This window comes from Anguilla rostrata, chromosome 4, assembly GCF_018555375.3.
Source record: "Anguilla rostrata isolate EN2019 chromosome 4, ASM1855537v3, whole genome shotgun sequence".
NCBI lineage: Eukaryota > Metazoa > Chordata > Actinopteri > Anguilliformes > Anguillidae > Anguilla > Anguilla rostrata.
The window spans coordinates 26,378,694-26,403,856 of record NC_057936.1 but is presented as its reverse complement, the minus strand read 5'-3'; the positions used below and the strand labels follow the sequence as shown (position 1 = coordinate 26,403,856).

Genomic DNA, 25,163 nt, shown 5'->3' with positions numbered 1-25,163 from the left:
TTTTTTCATATATAGTTGCAAATCAGTTTACGTTTTCCTGTCTGTCGAATGAAGTTGGTTGATAATAGGTGCTCTCATTACATTACATTACATTTATTTGGCAGACGCTTTTATCCAAAGCGACGTACAAAAAGTGCATTTCATGGTCATAGACAACTGCTAAACACAGGTTCAGTAAGGTACAATACTTATTTTGTACAGCTATTTCTAGCAAAGAACACAGTTCGCACATTGAACACTATTCTGACCTAACCTCTGCAAAGCCAACTAGGCAGAAGAATAAGCTACAGTATTAGGACAAATACAAATTACCAAAAAGTGCTGGGATGGGGCAACATGTAACAAGTGTCATGAAAAGGGTTTTTTTTTTTTTTTTGTTTTTTTAAAAAGAGTGAAATATACAGTGTGGTGGTGGTTAGTCTAGGTATAGTCTGAAGAGATGAGTCTTCAGGCCACGGCAGAAGATGGGTAGTGAGGGAGAGATTCGGAGAGGGACGGGGAGTTCATTCCACCACTGGGGAGCTAGGGTGGAGAAGCTCTGTGATCCCTTTGGGCGGGTGGGAGGGGTTACAAGGCGCCCTGCTGCCCCAGAGCGGAGTGATCGAGCAGGCACATAGAATCGTGTCATGTCCTGCATGTAGATGGGGGCTGTCCTGTTGGCAGCAGTGTAGGCAAGGGTCAGGGCTTTGAACCGGATCCTGGTGGCGACTGGTAGCCAGTGGAGTGATCGCAGCAGAGGAGTGACGTGGGAGAATTTGGGAAGGTTGTAGATGAGTCGGGCAGCGGTATTCTGAATCATCTGTAGTGGCTGTATGGCACAAGCTGGACGGAGTGTGGCACAGTGAGTAAGGAACTGGGCTTGTAACCGAAAGGTCGCAGGTTCGATTCCCGGGTAAGGACACTGCCGTTGTACCCTTGAGCAAGGTACTTAACCTGCATTGCTTCAGTATATATCCAGCTGTATAAATGGATACAATGTAAAGTGCTATGTAAAAAGTTGTGTAAGTCGCTCTGGATAAGAGCGTCTGCTAAATGCCTGTAATGTAATGTAATGTAATGGCTTGCAAGGAGAGAGTTGCAGTAATCAAGGCGAGAGGTCACCGTAACCTGGACGAGCAGCTGGGTGGAGTGCGTCGTCAGGTATGGCCGAATCCTTCTGATGTTGTACAGAAGGAATCTGCAGGACCGTGATGTTGCCTTGATGTGCTCCTTGAGGTCCAGTTGGTCATCCAGGACCACCCCCAAGCTCTTGGCAGAGTGAGAGGCAGTCACTGTGGTGCCATCAACCGTGATTGAGAGCTCACGAAGTAGGGAGGTCTTGCACGGGATGAAGAGCAGCTCAGTTTTGTTGAGGTTGAGCTTCAGATGGTGGCTGGCCATCCAGGTGGAGATGTCAGCCAGGCAGGAAGAGATCTTATCATTGACCTGTGTGGCCGAGGGGGGAAAGAAAAGAAGAGTTGTGTGTCATCTGCATAACAATGATAGGAGAAGCCATGTGAATTAATAACTGATTTATAATAATCTCACTCTAGCTGACGTTACAACAGGTGTAACGTTAGTTGAAGAAGCTGAGCTAGCTAACGTTAGCAGCCTTACCCACCGCACCTACTACAACTTCCAGCGTTACTGTCTCTGCTGGTTGTGGTGAACCAGCTACAGTGTGGGAGGAAAGTGTCACAGGCGACACCGACAGACAGCAGCAGCCCACTACAAACCAGACACCCGCTCGGACCGGGACTTTTACCCCTAGAGAATAGTGGATGTTTAAATGCTTTATCAAACAGCATGTACAGTACTTTTGTCTTGAAAGAATGAAAGATAATATACTTATCTTTTTCTTGCCATATTGTCTTCTTCTAATTGACTGAAGGTCATTTTAAGTTCTTCAGTTAGAATTCTCATTTGGTTCTGTGTCTGTCCTTTAGTTCTGTGGCTTTGTTAACTGAAAAGAGCTGCCTCTGAATAGTTTTTGTACACTAGCTATGATTTTGTTAAGCAAAATGGAGAAGGGCCTCACATTGGTCTTTGCCTGGGGCCTCCAAATCACTAAAACCGCCCCTGGTCCTGTCTAAGCCCTTAATTTATTGTATTGATTTTAGACATCGAAATTTGGTATCCTTCATATGATATATATTTGTGAACTTTCAAGCTAAGCACAGAAAGTTAGAATGAATTCATATCTATGGACATGCATAACCCCTGGCCTTGTAAAAGTACGTAGTTCATGTTGTTTGTTGACATCTTGTGGTAATTTGGTCTAACTGCACTGCACTTAAATACTTTTCTGCCTAAAATGAACCCTTGTATGTATGTATATAGTTTTTTTTATTTTATTTTATTTTTATTTTTTTTGCGTTTACCAATTACAGTTTCTGGCACAATCAAACTAATTTCCATTCAAAGTTTGAAGTGTTTATGTTAAGCTTCTGGAAGCACAATATTGCAATACAGTGAAGTCCTGAAATAACTTAAAGTTGCTGAAGGTAACTTTTTCAATGGTCACATTGTTGTGAAAACATCTTGAAAATCATAAAACCCATTGGCCCTGCCCATAGAGAAAGAGACACACCCCCACCTCCCTGCTTCTCCACACACCTCATCGTGATCACACATCAACTTTTCTAGATATGACTCCTTGGCAAGTAGGATTACAGGATTACAGACTGGAATAACATTAGCTACACTAAACATATCAGCTCCAAGAGTCCAGGTAAAACAACAGAATATTTTTTGTTTGTTTGAGAGCTTAATGGTGATGCAGTAGAACAGTTTCCATTTAGTCACAAATTTCAGTAACTAATGATGTGACGGTTTTGCTAAATTCACTAGTTAATCTAAAGTTAGCTATGTACCTGATGGTTTGTGATACCTCAAACCTATGGGCAATTTAGACTCTCCAATTAGCCTACCTGCATGTCTTTGGACTGTGGGAGGAAACTAGAGTACCTGGAGGAAACCCATGCGGACACAGGGAGAACATGCAAACTCCACACAGAAAAGCCAAGGCCAGATTCGAGGGCCAGACCCTGGGCCTTCTTGCTGTGAGGCAACAGTGCTACCCACTGCACCGCCATGCCGCCCCGTAGCTTATCTTTATCTTGAATAGGAGTGGACACATTTTGGATTACAGAAAGACTTACATTGACGAAAGAGCGATAAAGATGCAAGTATGGGATATACCAAAAGTGAATGCAGTGGAAATACTTATGGACGAAAGTTTTTCTGAATAATTTATTTTGTGATTTGAAGTGCTGAAACCTGAAAGGGGATACGATTTTTTCAAGCAAAAATAAACAAGACCAAGCAACTGTAGAATTATTTAAAAATATATTTTTAATGTGGGTTTGTGTGTAATAAGTGATTGGGGTATGGTGAGGCTCCTTTTATTTTACTCCCATTTATTGCCCTGAGCACTGATAATGAGTTTCATTGTTGGCCAGAAAGGAGTCGACTGCCAAATATCTTCTCAGATCTGCATTTCTTCAGAAACTGAAAAAATGTTATATCCCAATACATATGCCTACATTGTGTGTATGCCTGGTAGATTAATTAACTGGTTGGTTTGTTTTAGTTGGTTGTCTGGTTGAATGTTGTTTGGGTGGATTTCTTTCTTTATTTAGAGCCACTGTAGCAATTGGGACACAGAGCAGATTCCATGCAGGCTGTTTGATTGGAACATGCAGAGTCCCCCTATGAGCCAAGTGAAGATTCGAACCCAGGAAACAGTCAGGATCAGCGCTGAGCACTACCCAACTATACAGACATGCTCCTGGAACTACAGCACAGAGAGCAGCACCTATTCAGAGAAGAACATAGAGTGAGTGACTGAGTGAGTGAGTGAGTGAAATATATTCATATAGTCATATACCTGTATATTGTATTTTTAATTGCCCATTTTCTTAACTGCTGCATCAATGTGTTTGTGTCAATGTTTAAGAAAATGATAGTTATTTAATATTTTTAATTATTTATATTGAATCCATGTTGAAGGCTGACGGAAATTGTTTTAAGGGCACATATCGGTGAATGGAAACAGGTTGAATTAAATTGATTTAGTTAGAGAAATACACTAGTCAGCTTGGTGTTAAAGGTTCAGTAAAACCTTATAAGGTGAAAACAGGTAAATTAAATACCCAATATACATTGTGTTGTGTTAACACCAGGCTCATAAACACCAGTGATCAATCTTTGCTATACTATGTTCTATCCACAGGGGAGTGTACACTGTAATCATTTCCCAGGCCTCAGAGAGGGATTCTGGGAATTTTAGCCTGTGCTGTGAGTCTGGCAGCCAGCGCACCTGTGTGGCTTTTGGAGTCCATTTGACACTTGAGTACCGTGAGTGACCACTTGTGATCTGGCCCTTCATTTCACTTAACCTTCTCTGACCTCCCTTCCTTCTTAGAAGTGATGCTAGACTGGTTCAAAGCACCTATTTCCCACTGTAGAACTTGAACCAGGCTGTCTATTTACACTCATTTTCTATAGTAAATTCAGGACCAGGCTGGCATGAACAGACCGCAGAAGGATCGTATGATGTCCTCCATGAAATGTGTTTTAAAATTAGTTTTCCTCTGCAATTCTAATCAGGACCATCAACACCACAACTGAAAATTTTGCCTGGAGGAAGAGGACGTTCCAGTAATTATTCCTGTAGCTCAAAGGGTTTCCCAAAACCCACAATCAGCTGGATCCCCAAAACATCCAGGTAAATACACACAGCGGTCTAGTGCAGCGGAGGATGCCCTAAACATGGAACTGTCTCGAAAGTAAAGCATTGCTTTTTTTCTTACTATTGGGAATAGGTTGGGTAGACGACATGAGGAAAGTATATCATGAGGTTTCAAAATTCTGTCCCTCTTCCCTCGTTTCACCGCTGCCTTACCAGCCACTTGCTTATATGGGCCAACAGTATACTTCAATTTCAACACCACCAAAAGCTTAAGAAATAGTTTAAAAAAACAAACATTAAACATCCATTGGTAAATGGTAAATGGACTGCATTTATATAGCGCTTTTATCCAAAGCGCTTTACAATTGATGCCTCTCATTCACCAGACCAGTTAGGGGTTAGGTGTCTTGCTCAGGGACACTTCGGCACGCCCAGGGCGGGGGATCGAACTGGCAACCCTCCGACTGCCAGACAACCGCTCTTACCACCTGAGCAATGTCGCCCTGCCCCATTGCGCATAGGCTATGCGTTTCCATAACTTTTGGGAAAGGCAAAGGTGCGACACTCTGTGGAATCATTTTGTTCATTTAAAAGCAAGCTTTAAGAAATTTAATGCGCTTCAATTAAGAAAAACTGCTACAAATGTAATTTAGGAATTAAAGTAAGAATGGCCAGTTTTAACATTTTAACGTGGGCTATAACACATCAAAACATAGCATAAGACTATAAAATATAACATACTGTACACTCAGAAAAATAAATAATTGGACAGTGGTTGCACGCAATATTACTGAATTGGCTATACGTGACTTCAGCTGATTAAGTTGAAGATGTCATTGTGGTGTGGGGATGGCTGGTTTAAGCAGCCGCACCTGCCCTGGGTCAAGCTAATTAGACCTGGCCAATTGGATAATTGGTTAAGAATTAGATAATTGGCCAGGCTAATTGGACCCAGGAACAGGAGTGGCTGCACCTGTGCGTAGTGAGGTAATCACTGCGCACAGGTTAAATCTGCTATCCCCACCCACACAGGGGAGCTCTCTGTCATGACAGGGTTTAAGATCTGCTCATTTGGCTGTACCACCTTGCCAAACCCTCGTAAAATAAATCTGGACTGTTGGAACATCATCTCCCTGTGTCTCTGTGCTGGAGGGCCCCAAGGAAAGCCACTTCGGTGGCCTGTGGCAGGTGTGTTTGTCACAGTCATATTAATAATAATGCATTAAACCACAGTCTACAGTCTCCATCCTCAAAAGTGGGCTGAAATTGACACCCCGGGTTAATGATTATAGTGTTTTATAATCCAATAACCCTGCCTCTTCACTATTATCCATCAAGATTTCTGTGTCTGACAAAGCAAACAAGGCATTCTCCTCCATGAAAGCTTGTGAACTACTGAAGGAAAGGTTGAGTGATTTTTTGGAAAAATGGATCTTCGATTTCAGAGAGAAGCAGAATGAAAAGTCTGCAGTTGCCTATGACTTTGAAGGCTATATACATAATGTCATTCTGACTCAGCAGTCAAATAATAAATAAATAAATAAATAAATAATAAAGCCTACCAATCACAGTTCATAAGTCAGTCACATCATCAGTTAAGTCCAGTTTACAGTTTGGACGATTTGTTGCAGTCTCTATCATCATTGTGCCCATAGATGAAACTTAAAATTGTACTGAACTTTGACCACATCGCGGGCTCATTGACAACATTATTATAGAGTGTTCTCATCTCCTGTAGGCCTAATCATCTTTAGCGAAGTGTAGAGTCATCAACTAGCCAAACCCTAAAATGAATAAAATGGTAGACCATACATTGAGAGTTTGATAAACACAATTACAATGTGTCTGTGCCTGTATACTGCAGACCCGGGCGCACTACAAACATTCTATTAATGACTCCACTTTGGCAATGTGTAGGCTACTTATCAGTTACGTGTTTATACATTTTATGAGTGACAGTATTCAATTGGCCTACCAAAATCATGTGATAATTGAATGTTGGTGACGGTGTAGTGATTTAAAGCAATGGCATTGTGCTTGTACGGCAGGGCATGTCATAGATAAGCTAATCGCTTAAAGGTAAACATAGAAAGTGTACATTATTGGGATGGCAGGTATCCCATCCCGCTAAGTTATGACTTGATGGGGCGGCATGCCCTGTAAGGAAGATCTTGGTGGTTAGGAGTTTGTCAACAATATGGGGTGTCTGGTCAGGACACGGAGGCAGGAAATTCTTTTGGGAATTTATTATAAATGGAATGCAAATACACAGGCACAGGCAATCTCTGTTCTCCTCTTAGGTTTAAACCAGGTGGGTGTGCATGTGTGTATGTGTGGTTCTAAATAAGGAAAAAGAAATACAGTTAGCCTACTTCTACACTTATTATCAGCTGTACATTAAAAGGAAATAAACGGTGCTAATCACGTAGCTTACTAAACACAACGGAATATTCTACCATATATAGATGCACTGTCGCGAGGAATGACACTCTAATGTACCTAGCATAAATCGCCAATATGTGGTAAATATTAAGGAATACTGCTACTAAAACTTAAACATTCTGCTATACAAATTACTATCAGACAATGGATTAACTAATAATCTAAACTAAATATCCTTGACGATAGAGAAAGATGTACTTACTGCCGTTTATTGACGCACACAAAGGAAACTTAACTCGCTAGAAATGACCGTTAAACTGATTAACTTTGCACAAAATTTAACCGCGGCAAGCGCGAGCTGTAAACAAAAGGACGTTGCCTAGCAACAGGTTCAGTCTTCACTGTCCATACTCTGAGCCTTTTGCACAGCCGCCCCCTGATTCTCTGTGCGAATCAGCTCCTTGAAGGCTCAGTGTCCGCTGGGGACATTGTCGGAGTATCCTCTGGGATAGCTGGTAGCTCAATGAGTTTGGCCACCGGTCTTGTGTAGGTCCTGTCGTCCACTTGAACCTCAGCAGTTCTCACCTTCCCGTCTGCGCTCATGATAGTCTTCTTGACCCTTCCCACGGGCCACAGTGCTCGAGGTAACCGCTGATCGATCACCATCACCACTGTGCCAATGGTAAGATTTCTCGTCTCTTTCACCCATTTCTGCCTTGACTGCAAGGAGGGTAAGTAGTGCTGCAGGAAGTGGGTCCAGAACTGGTCCGCAAGTACTTGACTGTGCCGCCATCTCCTCCGACTGAGGATCTCGGACTCCGGATAAACCACTTGAGGGAGCGAGGAGTCGGGCCGCCCTATGAGGAGGTAGTTGGGGGTTACTGGGTCCACGTCGGCTACGTCCGTCGAAACATAACCTAGCGGCTTGGAATTTAAAATTCCCTCTACCTCAATGAGGACCGTCCGCAAAACTTCTTCGGTCACCGTCTGTGCTCCCATGGTCACATATAGCGCGGTCTTGATGGACCTGACTTCCCGCTCCCAAGTCCCACCGAAGTGTGGCGCATTTGGAGGGTTGAACTGGAAGCGGATCTGGCGCTTAGCCAGCTGGGTCTTTAACTCTTCACTCATAACCTGGAAACTTACTCGAAGCTCGGACTCCCATCCCCGGAAGTTGGTTCCCTGGTCGGAGAGAAGCTCAAAGGGGGTTCCTCGTCGAGCCACGAACCTTCTGAGCGACATGAGGAATGAGTCAGTGTCCATGCTATGCAGCACATCCAGGTGGACACATCTCGTTGTCATGCACTTAAACACAATTCCCCATCTCTTTTCCGTAACCCGACCTCGCTTAATCTGGAATGGTCCGAAGCAATCCACTCCCGTAGAATAGAATGGGGGCTTCATGAGGCGGAGACGGCAGGGGGGCAAATCTGCCATCTTTGGTATGATTGGATTCGCTCTCCATTTCTGGCACTCCGGGCAGGATCTCTGATGGCGACGCACGGCTTCGCGGCCCCGAAGGATCCAAAACTTGCGTCGGAGTTCCGCAAAGACTCTCTCGGCTCCGGGATGGAGCAGCTTGTCATCATACTGCCGTGTGATGAGCCTGGTGACAGGGTGTTTCGGTTCTAGCACGATTGGGTGCACAACGTCGTCTTCCAGGCTGGAAGAACGGCGTAACCTACCGCCTACGCGGACGAGGCCCTTGGAAATGTCGTACTCTGCGGCAAGTGTTATGAGCCGACTGCCGGATGGAACAGCTTTCCCTGTCTGTAGGCACTTGATCTCTTCTGGAAAGCTATCGCTTTGCGCTCTCTGTAGGATTCGGAGTTCGGCTTCTGCGTAGTCTTCAGCACTGAGGGTGCTTGGCTGGGAGTCCGCTCCGTGCAGTGACCTACTAGTCGCCTCAAGGAGGTCTTCGAAGGTGGAATATTCATCGACAGGCGGGATCTCTGGAGCGGAGATAGTCGATGTGAGGCCACAGAACGAAGACTTCTTCATCTCTGTCTCGTCTGGAACCTCCTCGAAAGACGGCGGGGTTGGCCAGCTGTCATGTGGCTGCTGAAGGAAGGCTGGACCATGATTGAACTGGTTCGGCTTGGCGAGGTCAGACAGAGTCATCCCTCTGGTGATGGTATCTGCGGGATTATTCTGCGTGTCCACATACCTCCATGACCGGTGGTCGGTCAGTTCTTGGATCTCGGATACACGGGTCCCCACAAACACCTTATATCTGCAGGACTCAGACTGTATCCAGGTTAGCACAGTGGTGGAGTCAGACCACAGCACCGTCTCTCTCAACTGAAGGGTGAGCTCTCTCTGGTTCACCTGAGCGAGCTGAGCTCCAGTCAGGGCAGCACAAAGTTCCAAACGGGGCATTGACTGCTGTTTTTTTGGTGCCACTCGCGAGCGAGCTAGCACGGGGGCAAGTGGCGGATCACTTCTGGCTGGTTACTGGCCCACTGGCGGATCTCAAAGCCACCACTGATTAGGAGGGCTCTCAGCTTTGTCACAAGGCTCCTTGCTTCGTCTTCAGTAGGTAGACTCTGCAGACAGTTATCGACGTAAAAGCACTGTTCCACACTGTGACGTACATCTCCTGGTTGGCTGGACTCGGTGACGTGTTTCTAGAGAGCAAAGATCGCACAACAAGGGCTGCACGTAGTTCCGAATGGCAGGACTTCCCACTGGTATACTGAAGGTGGCTTGTCGGTCTTCAGGTCCCTCCAAAGGAACCTCAGCAAGGGCTTGTCTTTGTCCAACAGGCGAACCTGATGAAACATCCCTTTGATGTCTCCACTCATCGCGACTCGATGTTCCCTGAAGCGTAGGAGGACTCCAAGGAGTGAGGGTCCTAAGGTCGGGCCAGGGAGTAGGTAGTTGTTTAGACTCTGTCCGCCTATCTGGTAGCTGCAGTTGAACACAATCCGGTCTTTGCCATTATGGCTGACTATGTGGTGTGGCAGGAACCACGATTCTTCGGATATGTCAGCTTCATGGTTGTCAATCTTCGTGGCATACCCAGCGACCTCTAGTTTCTTGATCTCCTCCTGGTAAGTAGATGCACGCTGTGAGTCTTGAGCTAACCTCTTCTCTGTGTTCCGCAGGTTTTTCATCACAACTTCCTTTGGAACTTGCAGCTTAGGCATGGTTTGGACTCGCAGGAGGGGAGTAGCATAACGATGCACTCCGTCGACCTCTACACGGGTGGTCTCGGCCTCTAACAGGTCCACTGCGTATTTGTCCTGTCTGGATCTGGTCACTAACCTCTCACTCTTGAAAGGCAGCGTGTCCAACTGCCACAGTCGTTCAACTTGACGAAACAGCTCAGCAGCAGGAGAGGAAATTGCCGTGAACAAGCACTGTGCGGGCGGAAGCTGTTGCTTAAGGTACTTAGCTGGACCCTGGAGTGTCCAACCGAGATTAGTCTTGACTGCTGCAGGGCCACCAGGGGGCCCCAGGTGCACTGGCTCAATCGGAACGATTAGACTGGCTTGATCAGATCCGATCAGGAGGGTTGGCTGAGCTCCATCAATGGGTGGAATCGGCAAGCCTATCAGGTGACGATACTTCTTCTGGAGCTGGGAAACCGGGTAAGTGTACTGAGACAGGCCTAGGTGGTCACCTGTGAAAGCACCTTGGATGCGGAACCTCTTTCTGGGCTGTGTTACAGACGCGATGGCGAAGGAGACACGTGAGCCTGGCAGTGTCTTGATATCCTGGCGGATGGTACGAAGAGTCAGATCTTCTGCCTGACCCCGTATTCCCAGGCGGCGTGCTGCAGATGAGAGCAGGATAGTTCTCTCCGAACCATCGTCCAGCACTGCATATGTGTTGAACACTCTGTCCTGGTAGTACAGGTTGACTCTTCAGCAGCACTTGGCTATATCCATTTGGCTGATCTAGGTAGTGAGTCTCTGCTGTTGATGTGATGGCCGCTGTGTTGGTGGGCTCGTTCTCACTTCTCTGGTTGACCTCGTGCAGAATGGAGAGGTGTTTAGACTTACAAAGTCGACACGGCTTCTTCAGGTCACAGACGGAGGCTAGGTGAGAACGACCGCATCTCCAGCACCTTCTCTTGGTTTTGATCCAGTCCACCATCTCCCCTTTGGTTAGCTTAGCGAAGCTCTCGCATTGGCTGAGATAGTGTTCAGAGTTGCAGTAAGGACAGTATATCTTAGCCTTACCTCGGGTCTGGATGGGAGGAGCTGCTTTGGAGGTTACATCTGACTGTGGATTTTTGGAGCTGTCTGTCCCATGCATTACCGTAGTGACCTTCACCTTGGACTTGTACTTGGAGTCTTTCTTGTCCTTCTCGCTGTGGGCTTGAAGGGAGGGCTCAATGTCCAGGCATCTGACTTCAGCTTTCAGCCAATCCGAGAAGTCAATGAGTGACAGCTTCAACTGATCAGGATCCTTCCTGTACTGTTGTCGACGGAACCTCTCTTGCTGGTGCTTGGGGAGTCTACTGAGGAGGCGCTTCACGTTTGAGCCGCAGTGGAGTTCCTCACGACCTTCTCCTTTAAGCGACTTCAACATCCCTACTAGTGACTGCACTCTGGTGGCGAACTCGTCAAAAGCCCTATCGTCTCGGATGGGGGGTAAGCGTTCCATGTCCTCTATCTCCTTCAATGCGAACTGATATGGGCGTCCGTAACGCTCATCTAGTGCCTTCAGAGCTTCAGAGTAGGGCGTACTAGACTCTGCATGAGCTAGCACAAGGCGATGGGCTTGAGGTACTTTCACATGCTTCAGCAGGATGGCATACTTGTAATGCTCAGATTGCGTGGGGTGCAGGAGGGTGCTGAGGGAAAGGCGAAGCTCCACATACTGGGCTCTATCTTCTTTCATGAAGTCTGGAAACGTGGGGCCTTCTATATTGGGGGCTGCTTGCACGTACATCATGGGGGGATAAGGTGTTGGCATGACCGGGTTCCCTGGGTAGGAGGGGTAGGGCACATAAGGAGGTTGATGTGCTGACTGATGCTCAAGATGATGCGCGGGCGGATGCCTGGGTGGAGGCAGATACTGTGTCTGAGGATGGGAAGCTGGGTCATGTTCGTTCTCTTGCTTGATAGCCTGAAGGCTATGGCGTGGATCAAGCACGTGTTGAGGGGGATGAATGTCTCGGCTGAGAGGTGGAGGCAATGGCCACTGTTGGTGGTGGATAGTTAAATCTTCTAGCTGATGAGCCAGTTCTGCAGCTACGCTTGATTGATCATCAGCTCGGGAATGGTGAGGGGCACTGGCAGGGGGATGCTGCTCACCTACTCTTTCTGGGTGATGTGGGCGAGCTGGTGTCTGATGCCGTGACGACCTCCTTGATGACTGAGCTGAGGACCGAGGGGAATGGCGCTGCAGGACAAACTCCAAAAGCTTTGTCTGCCTCTTGGCCGTCTCACTCTGTTGCCGTGCTGTCTTCATAGCTTGCTGCACGATGGCTTCATGCGCACTCCACGCCGGTGGCATGGAGGATGTGCTCCTAGCAGGACTAGGCTGTTCTCCCTCCTCTTCGTGCCTGTGTATCTGCTCTACATTCCGTTGGTCTGTATACTGCACTAAATAATCTTCCAAATATCTTGGTCGCTGAACTGCGCGCACAGGACGCATAGATGGTGAAGCAGGGAGACTGGTTCCCTCACTACTGGCTGCCATATTGGTGACTCTATCCGGCTCGAAGGACCATAAATTGTAAGGAAGATCTTGGTGGTTAGGAGTTTGTCAACAATATGGGGTGTCTGGTCAGGACACGGAGGCAGGAAATTCTTTTGGGAATTTATTATAAATGGAATGCAAATACACAGGCACAGGCAATCTCTGTTCTCCTCTTAGGTTTAAACCAGGTGGGTGTGCATGTGTGTATGTGTGGTTCTAAATAAGGAAAAAGAAATACAGTTAGCCTACTTCTACACTTATTATCAGCTGTACATTAAAAGGAAATAAACGGTGCTAATCACGTAGCTTACTAAACACAACGGAATATTCTACCATATATAGATGCACTGTCGCGAGGAATGACACTCTAATGTACCTAGCATAAATCGCCAATATGTGGTAAATATTAAGGAATACTGCTACTAAAACTTAAACATTCTGCTATACAAATTACTATCAGACAATGGATTAACTAATAATCTAAACTAAATATCCTTGACGATAGAGAAAGATGTACTTACTGCCGTTTATTGACGCACACAAAGGAAACTTAACTCGCTAGAAATGACCGTTAAACTGATTAACTTTGCACAAAATTTAACCGCGGCAAGCGCGAGCTGTAAACAAAAGGGCGTTGCCTAGCAACAGGTTCGGTCTTCACTGTCCATACTCTGAGCCTTTTGCACATGCCCCCTATTACAGGATGATCTAAAATTCCTCCTTACCTTTGTGAAAGTCTGATCGGCAGCTATAGAAAACCTTTGGTGGAGGTTATTTCTGCTAAAGAGGTTCTACCAGGTACTAGATACAAGGTTCACATATCTTTTCCAGCCTGAACTGTGAATGCGTACACTATGGGTTCAGTAAAGACATGAAATGTGTAATTGATTGTGTGTCATTAGGCAGAATGTGTTTGTCTATTATTATGACTTAAATGCATATATTGTGCAATGAAATACACTTGGTTCGTCTTGGGGGGGTCTGATATTCTTAACAAAAAAAGTCTCATTGCTTAAATCTTTCCTTCGTCTGTACAGACTTCTTCACAAAATCCTCTTTCTAGTCACCGATGCAGCATAGTTTCCATCCCGCTAATCTAATGAACAACATTCTGTCTGGGCAATTCCAAAGACCTGCCCTTAAAATAGTATTGGTGGCATCAATTTACCTGGCATATTTATAAAGAAAGGGCTTAATCAAATTCAGAATTAGCCTTTCTTCCCACAGCCCCAAAAATATAATTTGGGGGCAAAGCAAGCACCCATGGCTGTTCCCTTGACTAAATCCGGAAATGGTGTTATTATGAAGAATCCATCCTGTCAGCTCAAATCAGATTTATTCCTTACAGGCCAAGGTCTTGGGTTTAAGTGGTTGATCAGGCTTTTCTCCCTTTTTATAGCCTTGCACTTTCTCCATTACTATGCTTGTCTTATTGGGAACATTCTGATAATGTGCTATATTGCTCTCTTTTTTATGCTTACTTATTTTTTTATATGCATTATAACATTGCAAGTTGTTGTTTATATGTATGTATCTATGTATGCAAATATGGCTTCTTATTTGTGCTGTTAATCTTCTTTCTGTTCTGTGAATTGTATTGATTGCTCGCAATGAGCACTTCTCCATTTTTATTATATGTTCATACTATTTAAAGACAAGGCAGAATTTTTTTTTTTTTTTTTTTTTTTTTACCAAAGAAAAGTATGGATTTAAAAGCCTTGCAAATAATATTGTAAAAAACACTGGTGTCACTGTTTCAGGTGACATCAGTGTCTGAACAGCATGTGGTCTCTTTCCCGTGTACAGCTTGCCCTCATCGAGCCTGGGGAACACAGCTGTGAGCATTGTGTCAAGCTTCAAGCTCTACAACAAGAAGACTGTGTGCTGTGCTGAAAACAGCCTGGGCAAAGAGTGTTCCATGCTGTACAATTATGGTAACCAATGTGGGGCCTGTATATGAGCTGTATAATGTCAGAGCTGGTACATTCTGCTCGGTACCACAAAAAATTATTATGGAGAATGTCTGGTCATCTGTCCGTGAGCTGAAGCTGAAGCATAATTGATTTATGCAGCAAGAAAATAATCCAAAACACAAAAGCAAGTCCACTTCTGAATGGCTGACAAAAAACAAAATTAAAGTTATGGAGTTGCCTAATCAAAGAGCTGACTTGAACCCAATAGAGATTCTGTGGCAGGACCTGAAACAGTTCATGCTTGAAACCCTACCAATTTTTCTGAATTAAAGCAGTTCCACAAAGAAGAGTAGGCTAAAATTCCACCAAAGCAATGTGAAAGATTGATATCAAATTATATGTATTTGGTTGCAGTTATTGCTGCTAAAGTTGGTGCAACCAGTTATTAAATTTAAGGGGGCAATTACTTTTTCAGATGGGTGATATGGGTGTTTGATATATTTCCTTAAATAAATAAAATAATACTTTATAAAATATGTTTTGTGTTTACTCAGGTTGCCTTTGTCTAATATGATAAAGATTTGAAACCATTCAGTAAGACATATATGCAATAATAGAGGAAATTAGGAAGGGGGCAAATACTTTTTCACAGCACTATACTGCGAGAGTCGGTACAGGGTTTGTGTTTGGGTGAACTATATACTGCTGGAGCCAATATTGGGTGAGGTGCATAATGAATGGTTTCCCTCAGGTATTAAAACCCCTGAGAAAAATCAGAAAAATCTATGCAACCTTAGACTCTGATCTTCCTGGAAGGGGGAAACAGGCACAGTGGCACTGTCTAACAAAATTGGCATCATGTAGTCATGTTTTTACCTGGTCAGGTGTAGGCTATACCATGTAATTACCACAGCTCACCACTACTTTTCTGGGGGATGCACTGTAATGTTAAGAGTAGGTATAAGGTCTGTGTTGAGGTGCATACTGCTAAAACCTGTGTCAGAGCTAAATGTGTAGTGTCAGAGATGGTATAGGGTCTGGAGGGTTGTCACTGGGTGTGCTGGCTAACATGGGTGGAGGGCTTATTTTAAATAGCGAAAGTGGAGACTTGCTGCCTGGGTACTCCAAGCTTATGCCCAGCAGTTCTGTACACTTAGCAGTTATGTAATTAAAGCACATCTGAGTTTGAATTTCATTTTGAGTGTCCTGTATGTTTCAGATCTGTGGCTTCCAGACTCAAATGAGGAGGTTTCTCTGGTTACACTGACCCCAGGTCAGCCTCTACTGTTACGCTGCAGTGATAAGGAACCCTCAACCCCTGGGTTACGCTGGCTACCTGAGAAAAATGGACTCCAGGTAGTCTTTTTCACTCTCTCTCATACAAACAGATGTTACAGGGCAAATAAAGCAGACCTGTTCATTTCCAAACCTTTTTAATTTAACCTTTATTTACCCAGGGTAGGTTCGCTGAGCACAGATGCTCTTTTGCAGCAACGCCCTGCTTCACACTCATACACATTTACACCTGGGAGCTGCCCAGTACAACAATCCTCTACTGTTGGCCACTGAGCAGCTCCACTGGAGGGAGAGAACATTATTTTTTTCTTAGCCAATTAAATCAGGGGATGATTAGGTGGCAAGTTTTTGTGAGAGCCTGATCTGAGATTTTAGCCAGGACACCGGGGAACTTTTATTTTTATTTATTTAACCTTTATTTAACCAGGTTAGTCTCATTGAGATTCTCTTTTTCAAGAGAGACCTGGCCAAGAAAGCAGCAGTCGATTACAGACACAACAAAATTTCAACTTAACATACTATAAAAGCAGACAAACAGCAATGTTCAAAGTTTCACAATCTGGTTAAACTTTGAACATTGCTGTTTGTCTGCTTTTATAGTATAACCCCCTACTCTTTGCAATAAGTGTCATGGGACCTTTAATGACCACAGTGAGTCAGGACCTCGGTTTAACGTCTCATCCGAAAGCACAGTGTCCCCGTCATTTATACACATATCTCATTTGAGGTTGATCATACCCAACATAAAGTTTGGCAATTTTCATAAAGTGTGTAGAAACCCATAACCTCTAAGTTGAAGCCATTCATCTTGTTAAAAACTGGCCAGTCGACATCCACTGCAAAAACATGCATAAATGTATCTGACGGTAAAACACTAGAATTTCCTGAAGAAAATACAACTGTGATTGCTGCTGTTGGGATACACACAATTCAGTTTTAAAAATCTCAGAAGTTTTTTTTAAACTCTGTGAGCAAGTTTTCAGTTGTCTCAGTTTTGTCCTCTCTCTCTTCCTGTCCAATTCTCTCACTAATGTCGCTAATCACTCATGGAAGCATCATGCTTTTCATTTCTCCTGAAAATAACAAATTTTCATGGTTCAATAAAGGAGCATCAAATAGAAAAAAAGTCTCTTTCTCTCATTTGTCTGACAGTCTGGCCCATATTTCTGATTGTCCCCCAGGTGTTGCATGATGACATGGGCTCTCAATCACTCACCTATTTGTTCATTGATTCTGTGAATGAGGAACACAGTGGCACGTATACCTGCAAGTCCCATGACAACAGAACGAAGTCCATCAATGTCCAAGTTCGTGGTATGTCCACACATGCAAACTGCACCCTTAACTCAAACATTCAACCTCTGCCTTTTCATGTTCTGCATTCAGTCTCTGCCCCTTTACGCTCAAACTAAAAATACGCTAACTTCATCACTTCATCTACTAGGCATTAAATGTTCTGACAGCTGTAAAACTGGATAATTGATGTGTCAAAATCCTCCTTTATGGCACAGATCTCAGGTGTGCAACATTTTCATAAAAGCCTTTTGTTGTTCACAATCAGTGAAGAGGGTGATTTTCGGGGTATTGGACCTCCCTAATTTATTGACCAGTAGTTCATTACGATCTGGAGGAAATTTTGCCTATCCTGTTTCACTGCAGAAGGAGGATTTATAAACTTGCTGGAGCTGAATGAAGTGAACCATGTATTGGCGCAGGACAGAGCCAAATTCTGCTTCCGAGCTGTGCTTTCTGCCCATCCAAAACCACGCTGTCACTGGCTTACTCCAAATGGGACGGTGCCATGCCCAGACCGCGTCACATTCTGGGGGAACAGGTGAGCTCTGTCTACTTTCTCTCAAACACACACAGAAGTACCCACACATATCTTTCACACAGTGGTTCAGTTCACATCGCTTGTATGTGGTTCAGTTTGGAAGCATGGATTTCAGGATTGTGGTTGAAATGTGGTTTTCATCCTCAGTACTTTTGAGCTGTGTGATCCTGCTCCAGGCCTGTATCAGTTTCACGCAGAGAACAGCAAGGCATGCATAACTAGGAACATGTCCCTCTGTGTCACAGGTGAGTGTGCTTCTGGTGTGAATGTATTTTGGAAGAGGTGTGCAATAGTTGTGTGTGAGAGCACGCTGTACCTGCGTGAGAATGGCTAACCTGTGTTTTCTCTACAGACACACCCAGTGTGAGACTTATTCAGGAGGCAGACAGGTTCAGCTGTAGCACCAACAGCACCATGCCACTGAATATCACTTGGAAGACCTGTCCACTCTCTGCCAAGTATGTCTGTATTCTGGAGTTTCTATTCTGCAGTGTAGCCTTAGAGCCTGCAGTGTAGGTATGAGAGATTCAATAGTGTGACAGTAATAGGAATCAGAAACTGACAGGTATGAAAGCAAGAGTGACAGAGAACCAGATTGAAATAGAGTGGGGGGTGTGCATAAATGATAGGTGTGTACAACAGTGACAGGTGTGTTAAAGAGAGTGAAAGGTATATGAAATGGTGCAATAGGTGTTTTGAGCTGTGAGAGGTGTGAAGAACATTGTAACAAGTGTTTGATCCACATATGTCAGTGGAACAGAGATAGCTGTTTTAATTACTGAGTTCTGGCTGTGTGTGTGTATGTGTTTGCCTGCAGCTGCCTGGATGCCTCCTCTTGGCGAGGTGAGGAAGATCACCCATTCCATGTGTCAGAGGCTAAAGGCCTGTGCCAGAAGGAAGTGTCCAGTTACTTTCTCCTGGACCATTTGGAGCACCAAACCAAACTGAAGTGCTGTGTTCACAACTCTGCCGGCGAGCATTGCAGCCAGGAAACATCACTGCTGAAAAGTGAGAGACAGACAGACAGAGAGAGAAAGGGAGGGAGAGGGAGGGAGAGGGAAAGAGAGAGAGAGCATTTCTATATATTGGGGACCAGAGTGATTTCATCTGAAGTGCTCATTGAAATTCCGGCCACAGTTAATAGGCACGACAGCTGTGGTAATGAAGGCACGGAAGTTCTCAAGAATAATAATATTTTCCAAGAAATGACGAAAGTCATCGATAAAGTTCCGCCAGGTGCAGTGTCTTTTACTGCTACCACAGACTGAATGCGTAATGCAGCGTTAATGAGAAAAAACTTTTGGTTACACTGAGCTATAAAACGCTATTCCAAAAATAAAATTAGACATTATACGAAACGAATTGTCCAAAACAATATATGACCACTCAGTCTCGAAAGGGACATCTCTACGCGTAAAACCAATGCTAAGGTTGTATATTTATTCCATATTTAGTCACAGATATTGACAATAGAATGACATGGTATGATTTTAGAAAAATTCCTCTTGTTTATTTCAGTGTTCAGTGAGCAGTGTTTTTCACAGCTGTACTGGCATATCTTTGGCTGTTGTTGGCTTTATCTTGTTGCTATGACGTATTACAAATTTTTAGTGGTCAAAGAATGTTTTCATGTATGCCCAGATAGACACTATTGTCCAGTGTGTCATGCGTGGGGTGTGTAGCTGCAGATAAGACTGTGGGGGTGCTTGGTAAATGGACGACCAGAGCGACAATGGTGGCGCTTAGAAACTCTGTCTTCGGCATAGTTGTCCTGAATCATCTACTAATACTCTACTACTCTTTAGAGTTTACTGGAAATTGTGTGAATAAGAAGACATCCAGAGAGCAACAGTTCTGTGGGCAAAACATCTTGTTTTCTGTCAGTGTGTGAGTGTGCGTGTGTGCGTGTGTGTGTGTGTGGTGTGTGCGTATATACACACACAGACATACACTGAACATCAAGTACAGAAACATCTATATTAATGTTTCTGTACTTTCTTACTATGCAAATTTATAACAAATTCATTTGAATTTTAAAAATGGATCTTATTAAAGGCCTTATTCAAGGCCTCTTATTAAAAGGGGAGAAAATAATTGTGTAAAATCATGTTGTTTCTTCCAGACTATTCCTCTACTAGTCTTCTGTTGCTGACGGGCTTGTTGAGCATTTCCCTGTTACTGCTCACCACTGCATTGATCATCTCCTTCAGAAGGAAGGTGGGTCATCTGTCCGTCACCTGCCTCTTTCTTTCCTGACACATTCTGAAATGTATTCAGTTAGTACAGACACACTCTCACAAGTGTGTACTTCACACATAAGCGTTATTGCATAAGCTGCGCATAAGAATGTTTTCATGTCAGTTTCGAGTTTTGTGCATAGATTTCCACATAAGATAAAGTCTACTGAATTTAGGGTCATATCCATGCATATGAACATTTTATAAATGAGGTCACAGGTGTTTTCCGAGTTGTTCATTCATTTTATGATTTGTTTTTATGTTCTCTAATTTGTTCATTTGTCTTGCCCTTCCGGACTACTATAGTTATGTCAAAGATGGTTCAGTAGATGTATGAAAGACAGCATTGATTTGTGTCAATGAGAACTGCACAGGAAGCAACATATTATTCTGGGATTTGAAAGTGAATCAATTAAATTCAATTCAAATCACTTTATTTGTCCCCGAGGGGCAATTGCAGAGGCAGAGGTAGAGTAGTACGATTAACAAGTAACACAATGTAAAATGTCAATGGGATTCTTTCAAACCTTGTCACAAATTTACTATTTTGCTCACAAACTAGTCATATGTCTGGAAATACTATGTTTTCCTACCAATCACCAAGTAGCCTATCATATTGGTGTACACAGAAGCCCCATCATGAAAATCTCTTCAAAAGGACTAATATTACAAAATTTCTCTCTTCAGAAGCCCCAGTATGAAAGCCAACTTAGGATCCTGCAGATGGTCGACAATGACTACGTTTACATCAACTTTAAACAGTTCCAGTATGACCAGAGTTGGGAATTTCCTCGTGAGAACCTAGAGCTGGGTAGGAGTGATGAGTGTGTGCTTGAAAGAAAGGTGACAGGAGACGAGTAAATGGATAGAGGGGCGGATGGATGGAGATGGCTGAATGGCAAATAGTGGGCTGTGAAGAGGGGATTGAATAGAGTGTGGCATGAAAGTAAAGATTAGTAAATGGAATGAGTGAGTGCTACAGAGAAAGTTGAAAGGAGAGTTGGGTGAATTGAGAATGGGGGTCTCTCTGAGTCCCAAGCTGAACCTTTGTTGTGGCCCTCAGGGAAGGAGCTGGGGTCAGGAGCATTTGGCATGGTGGTGGAGGCCACTGCCTATGGGATCTGCAAACCAGGAGTCTCTGAACAGGTGGCTGTGAAGATGCTGAAAGGTATAAATGAGCATTCTGCCCTCTCAGGGTGTCTCCACTCCACTCAATTTCAACTTCTAGGACTTTAAATCACTCAGATAAAATACACAATGCTTTTATCTATTGTGCTATATAAATAATGACTTGTTCAGAAAGTCACATTCACTTTTTCCTAAAAGGACAGTGGACAGTCTGCCCCTCCTTATGTGAGTGAGTGTGTGTGTGTGTGTGTGTGTATGTGTGTGAGTGAGCGAGTGAAATGGCTTCACAGGTGTTTCTGACTAGTCAGGGGTGTTAAATTTCTTCCTTAATGCAGGTATAACAGCTTTTAGCATGTAGTCTTGATTCCAGGCTTTTGATTGCGTTTGGAGTGTGTTATTGCCATTTGTCAACATGAGGACCAGAGTTCAATGATTATTTGATCAAAGCTTTCATTGTTCATATCAAAGTGTACCAAATTGATGCATCTATTTGTGAAATTCCAAAAAGAATTTCCCCTGGGAAAGAATGTCCCAGGACTCCCCTACAATGTTCTGGGCTAAGCACTGCCAGAATCCAGTGGGATTAATGAAAGCAGTGTTGTGTTTGTTGGTTGCCTCTTCCGCAATCTCATAGTATCCTGACTTAAGGATACTGAGACCACTGAGACCAGAAAAAAGGTCTCCTCCATATTTGGTACGGCGTGTACGTCTTTCAGTTTTTGCATGTTCAGCTTCCTGTAATTGATACTTACATCGCCATTCTTTTTTCATACTACACCAATGGGTGACTCAAATCAGGATTTTCAGATCACTCCAGTGTCTAGTAGCTCTTGAAAATGTTAGACAGCTTCAATATCATGTGGAGGAGGGATATTATTCTCAGATTCTTATTCTTATTCTCTGAGCATCAGAGAATAAAACTAGCAAAAGCCAGCATACATGAGGGGCTGAGGGAGACTGAGTTTTAAATTCATTCATTCATATCGCTATTGTTTTTCTGACATCTGTCAAAGAGACTGGTGGAATTACTGAATGTGTGTTTTTGGTGAAGTTAATACTGATCCAGAGTGAGGTAAGACTTGTGTAACAGTTATACAGTATGATGTCAGGTTGTATAACACTGACATAGCGTGAGACCTGGCTGTGTAACACTGACCTAGTGTAATATCAGACAGTAACACTAATTAAGTATATGTGTTATTGTACAGAGAAGCACCAGACAGTGGAGAAGGAGGCTCTGATGTCAGAACTGAAGATGATGATGCATATTGGTAACCATGTCAACATTGTCAACCTGCTGGGGGCCTGCACAGGCTCAGGTATGTAAGGCAGATAAACATATTCTCTGGTACATAATGCAAACAAATACAATTCCAGGTAACCCTGGCAAAGAGTTCTATACAATGAAGACTGAAGATTATATTCATGTCCAGAGAATTATGAGCACAAAAAAACTTGCATTATTAAGTAATGCTATTTTTCTAAAAAAAAAAAAAATAGGGTGTTATGTTCCCACTCCTCACTGGTGCCCTATTGGGAAGTAACAAAGAAATAAATAAATTATTAGTTATTTAGGGAAAAATGGGGTTTTTAAAGATACCACAAACTAAACAAAAAACCAGCTCTCCAGAAAAGAGAGAGAAAAAAGAAAAAGAAGAAAAGGCCTAGCATTTCTCTTGTAGTTTTTTTTATTTTATTTTATTTTATTCTTTTTCCACAAAACGCAACTCTTCTTTGGTGCCCTTATTTTCTGAACTAAACTCTTTTGCATAGCAAAATTTCTGGTGCTAATTTTAAACAGTAGTTTTCAGGGGGAAAAGTGTTGAAACTTTAAATTGCCAAAACCACTTGCACACTTCATCTTACAAATCTCAGTCAAGCACTGTTGGGACAATAGTCAAAAAGTTTTAAATATCTGGAACAGTTGCAAAGTTTCCACAAAGGTAAAGAAAGGGAATGTTGTCCCGCACAAGGACAAGGATCACAGTTCAAGAACTGCTGACTAATTTCATTTTGGAATCACAGAGTCTCAAAATAAACCATAAAACCAAAGGCTATTTGGATTGCATTAAAAAGCCCTTACTGAGAGCAACCAACATATTTAAACCAAATGTTATTGGACCTATGACTGGAAGTGGGTCGTTTGGTCAGATCCGGCCAAAATAGAAATCTAGAAATGGCACCCAAGATGAAAGCATGTGTTATTTAGCAGCATCAAGAGTGGAATAAAGGGACCTGCTAAAGACAAGGAATGGGAAAAGATTACATATGAAATTGGATTCCAAAAAAGGATGCATGACTGCGACAGGAGATTTAAACTCAAAATATCTTCAAAGTAATGAAATAGATAATCCATTAGTCAAAAACAACAGGGTTTTTTGCTTTGGAGAACGGTAGGCCATTGTACATAAATACAAGAAAATTGGTGAATGCGGCAAGTTCTCTTAAATCGATCGTACGCGTAATTTAAGAATGAATCTGCGTACACGTGGTTGCCAAATGACCCCAAACATAAAAAAGTTATGCATGGAGGAATTAAGATCCATCTTAACACAAAAACAGCTCTTTCTGTAAAATGGTAAAACATATACATATGTATGGAAATAAAAGATGATTGTTTGTACGTCTGTTTCGTATAATTCATATTTTGATCTCATATCCGAATGCTGAAGTATATAACAAAAACAACAAATTTCACTCTACCATTCCTATACTTCTGGAGGGGACTGTGGAATTAATCCTATGTGCCACTCACAAATTGTCCGTTTGCATGTACCGATGCAATGACTTTGTCCCATCAGAAGCTGTAGTTGCAATGGATTGTGGAATGTCATTGGTAATTCAATTAAATTCCAACTATGGAATGTAATTGAAATGACTATGTTTTCAGAAAGAAATACCTTTGAAAAAACTACAGCTTTGGGTGCTGCATTTGATTTCCTGATAGAAACGTTACAGTGGCAAATCTAAATGCAGCAATGCCACATTGAAAACATAAAAATGAATATAATTCAGACAATTTTAGAATCCAAAAATATTAGAAAATTTGATTAATCATGCAGCACTACTTCGCCGACTTCAGTCTCATGTGGATCCCCGTTAATTCCTGATGCCTGTTCCCTCCCCTTTGGACACCTAACAAGCTTAAAATTCTAAGGCTTCTGTCTTTCCTGTCCATAATTCATTGTATATTTCTCCTCATCTAATGCTTCACATAAAAATAATAATTTTAAAAATGTTCAAGAAGACAAGCAGGCAGAATACAGTTTTTTGTGTTTGATCTATAGGGCCTATCTACCTCATCTTCCAATACTGCACCAAAGGAGACCTTCTGAATTACCTGAAGACTAACAGAGAGAGGTTTCACCAATCTCTGACTGACCTCTTCACCAAAAACCACTTCAGCTGCCTGTACCACAATTTCCAGTCAGATTGCACCCACAGGTGGGTCCTTCTTTCCCCTTGGATTCAACTGAGAAGTAATGAAATAGATAATCAAGTTCAACTACATGGTGAATATTAAAGATGTTTTTTCTGGCCCATAGCCCCTACATACCAATGTTCCCTGCGGTAACCAGAAAGCCCGAAACTCAAGAGCTCCTCAGTTATAGCACCAGCCCGGACCCTCCGGAAGTCTTGTGTCACGGTCAGTCTGGGGTAACTGGGAATTCAGAAGCTCAGCTCCTACTTTCCTTCTATCCTCTCTGTCTTTTAAGTACCAGAGGTTCTTGCTAATAATAGAAGTTTCAGAATGTCCATTGCCACAGAGTGCCGACTGCCACAGCACTGTTGTTCGTTATGCCTCTCAGAGCTCACCTTTCTTTTGCCCAGACATCAGATTTTGGTTTCTGAAATGGGCAATGTAATTGCTTTATATATATATATTTGCTGTACCAAATATGTTCTGTTTGAGTGACAGTAAGTTTAATAAAAGCCAGTGTCAAACTAGCTAGCTAGTTGGGAACTTCTTTTTCTTGCTGGCTAAATATTTTGCTACTGAGTTAATTAGCTTCAAGCAATGCTTGATTTGGATTGTAACTTAACAG

General features: G+C 43.2%; 1 protein-coding gene across 1 annotated transcript in view; it reads left to right on the top strand.

Moving 5' to 3' along the window:
• flt3 (fms related receptor tyrosine kinase 3) overlaps positions 1–25,163 on the top strand; it is a 40,617-nt gene that overhangs the window by 4,155 nt on the left and 11,299 nt on the right. Inside the window, exons 3-18 of the mRNA XM_064331828.1 lie at positions 3,621–3,817; positions 4,214–4,338; positions 4,591–4,708; positions 14,516–14,643; positions 15,842–15,978; positions 17,100–17,232; positions 17,578–17,752; positions 17,900–17,997; positions 18,105–18,210; positions 18,570–18,760; positions 19,875–19,969; positions 20,677–20,800; positions 21,053–21,157; positions 22,326–22,436; positions 24,405–24,561; positions 24,663–24,763. Of these exons, the coding sequence (XP_064187898.1) occupies positions 3,621–3,817; positions 4,214–4,338; positions 4,591–4,708; positions 14,516–14,643; positions 15,842–15,978; positions 17,100–17,232; positions 17,578–17,752; positions 17,900–17,997; positions 18,105–18,210; positions 18,570–18,760; positions 19,875–19,969; positions 20,677–20,800; positions 21,053–21,157; positions 22,326–22,436; positions 24,405–24,561; positions 24,663–24,763 (2,101 nt within the window). The remainder of the gene's footprint in view (positions 1–3,620; positions 3,818–4,213; positions 4,339–4,590; positions 4,709–14,515; positions 14,644–15,841; positions 15,979–17,099; positions 17,233–17,577; positions 17,753–17,899; positions 17,998–18,104; positions 18,211–18,569; positions 18,761–19,874; positions 19,970–20,676; positions 20,801–21,052; positions 21,158–22,325; positions 22,437–24,404; positions 24,562–24,662; positions 24,764–25,163) is intronic.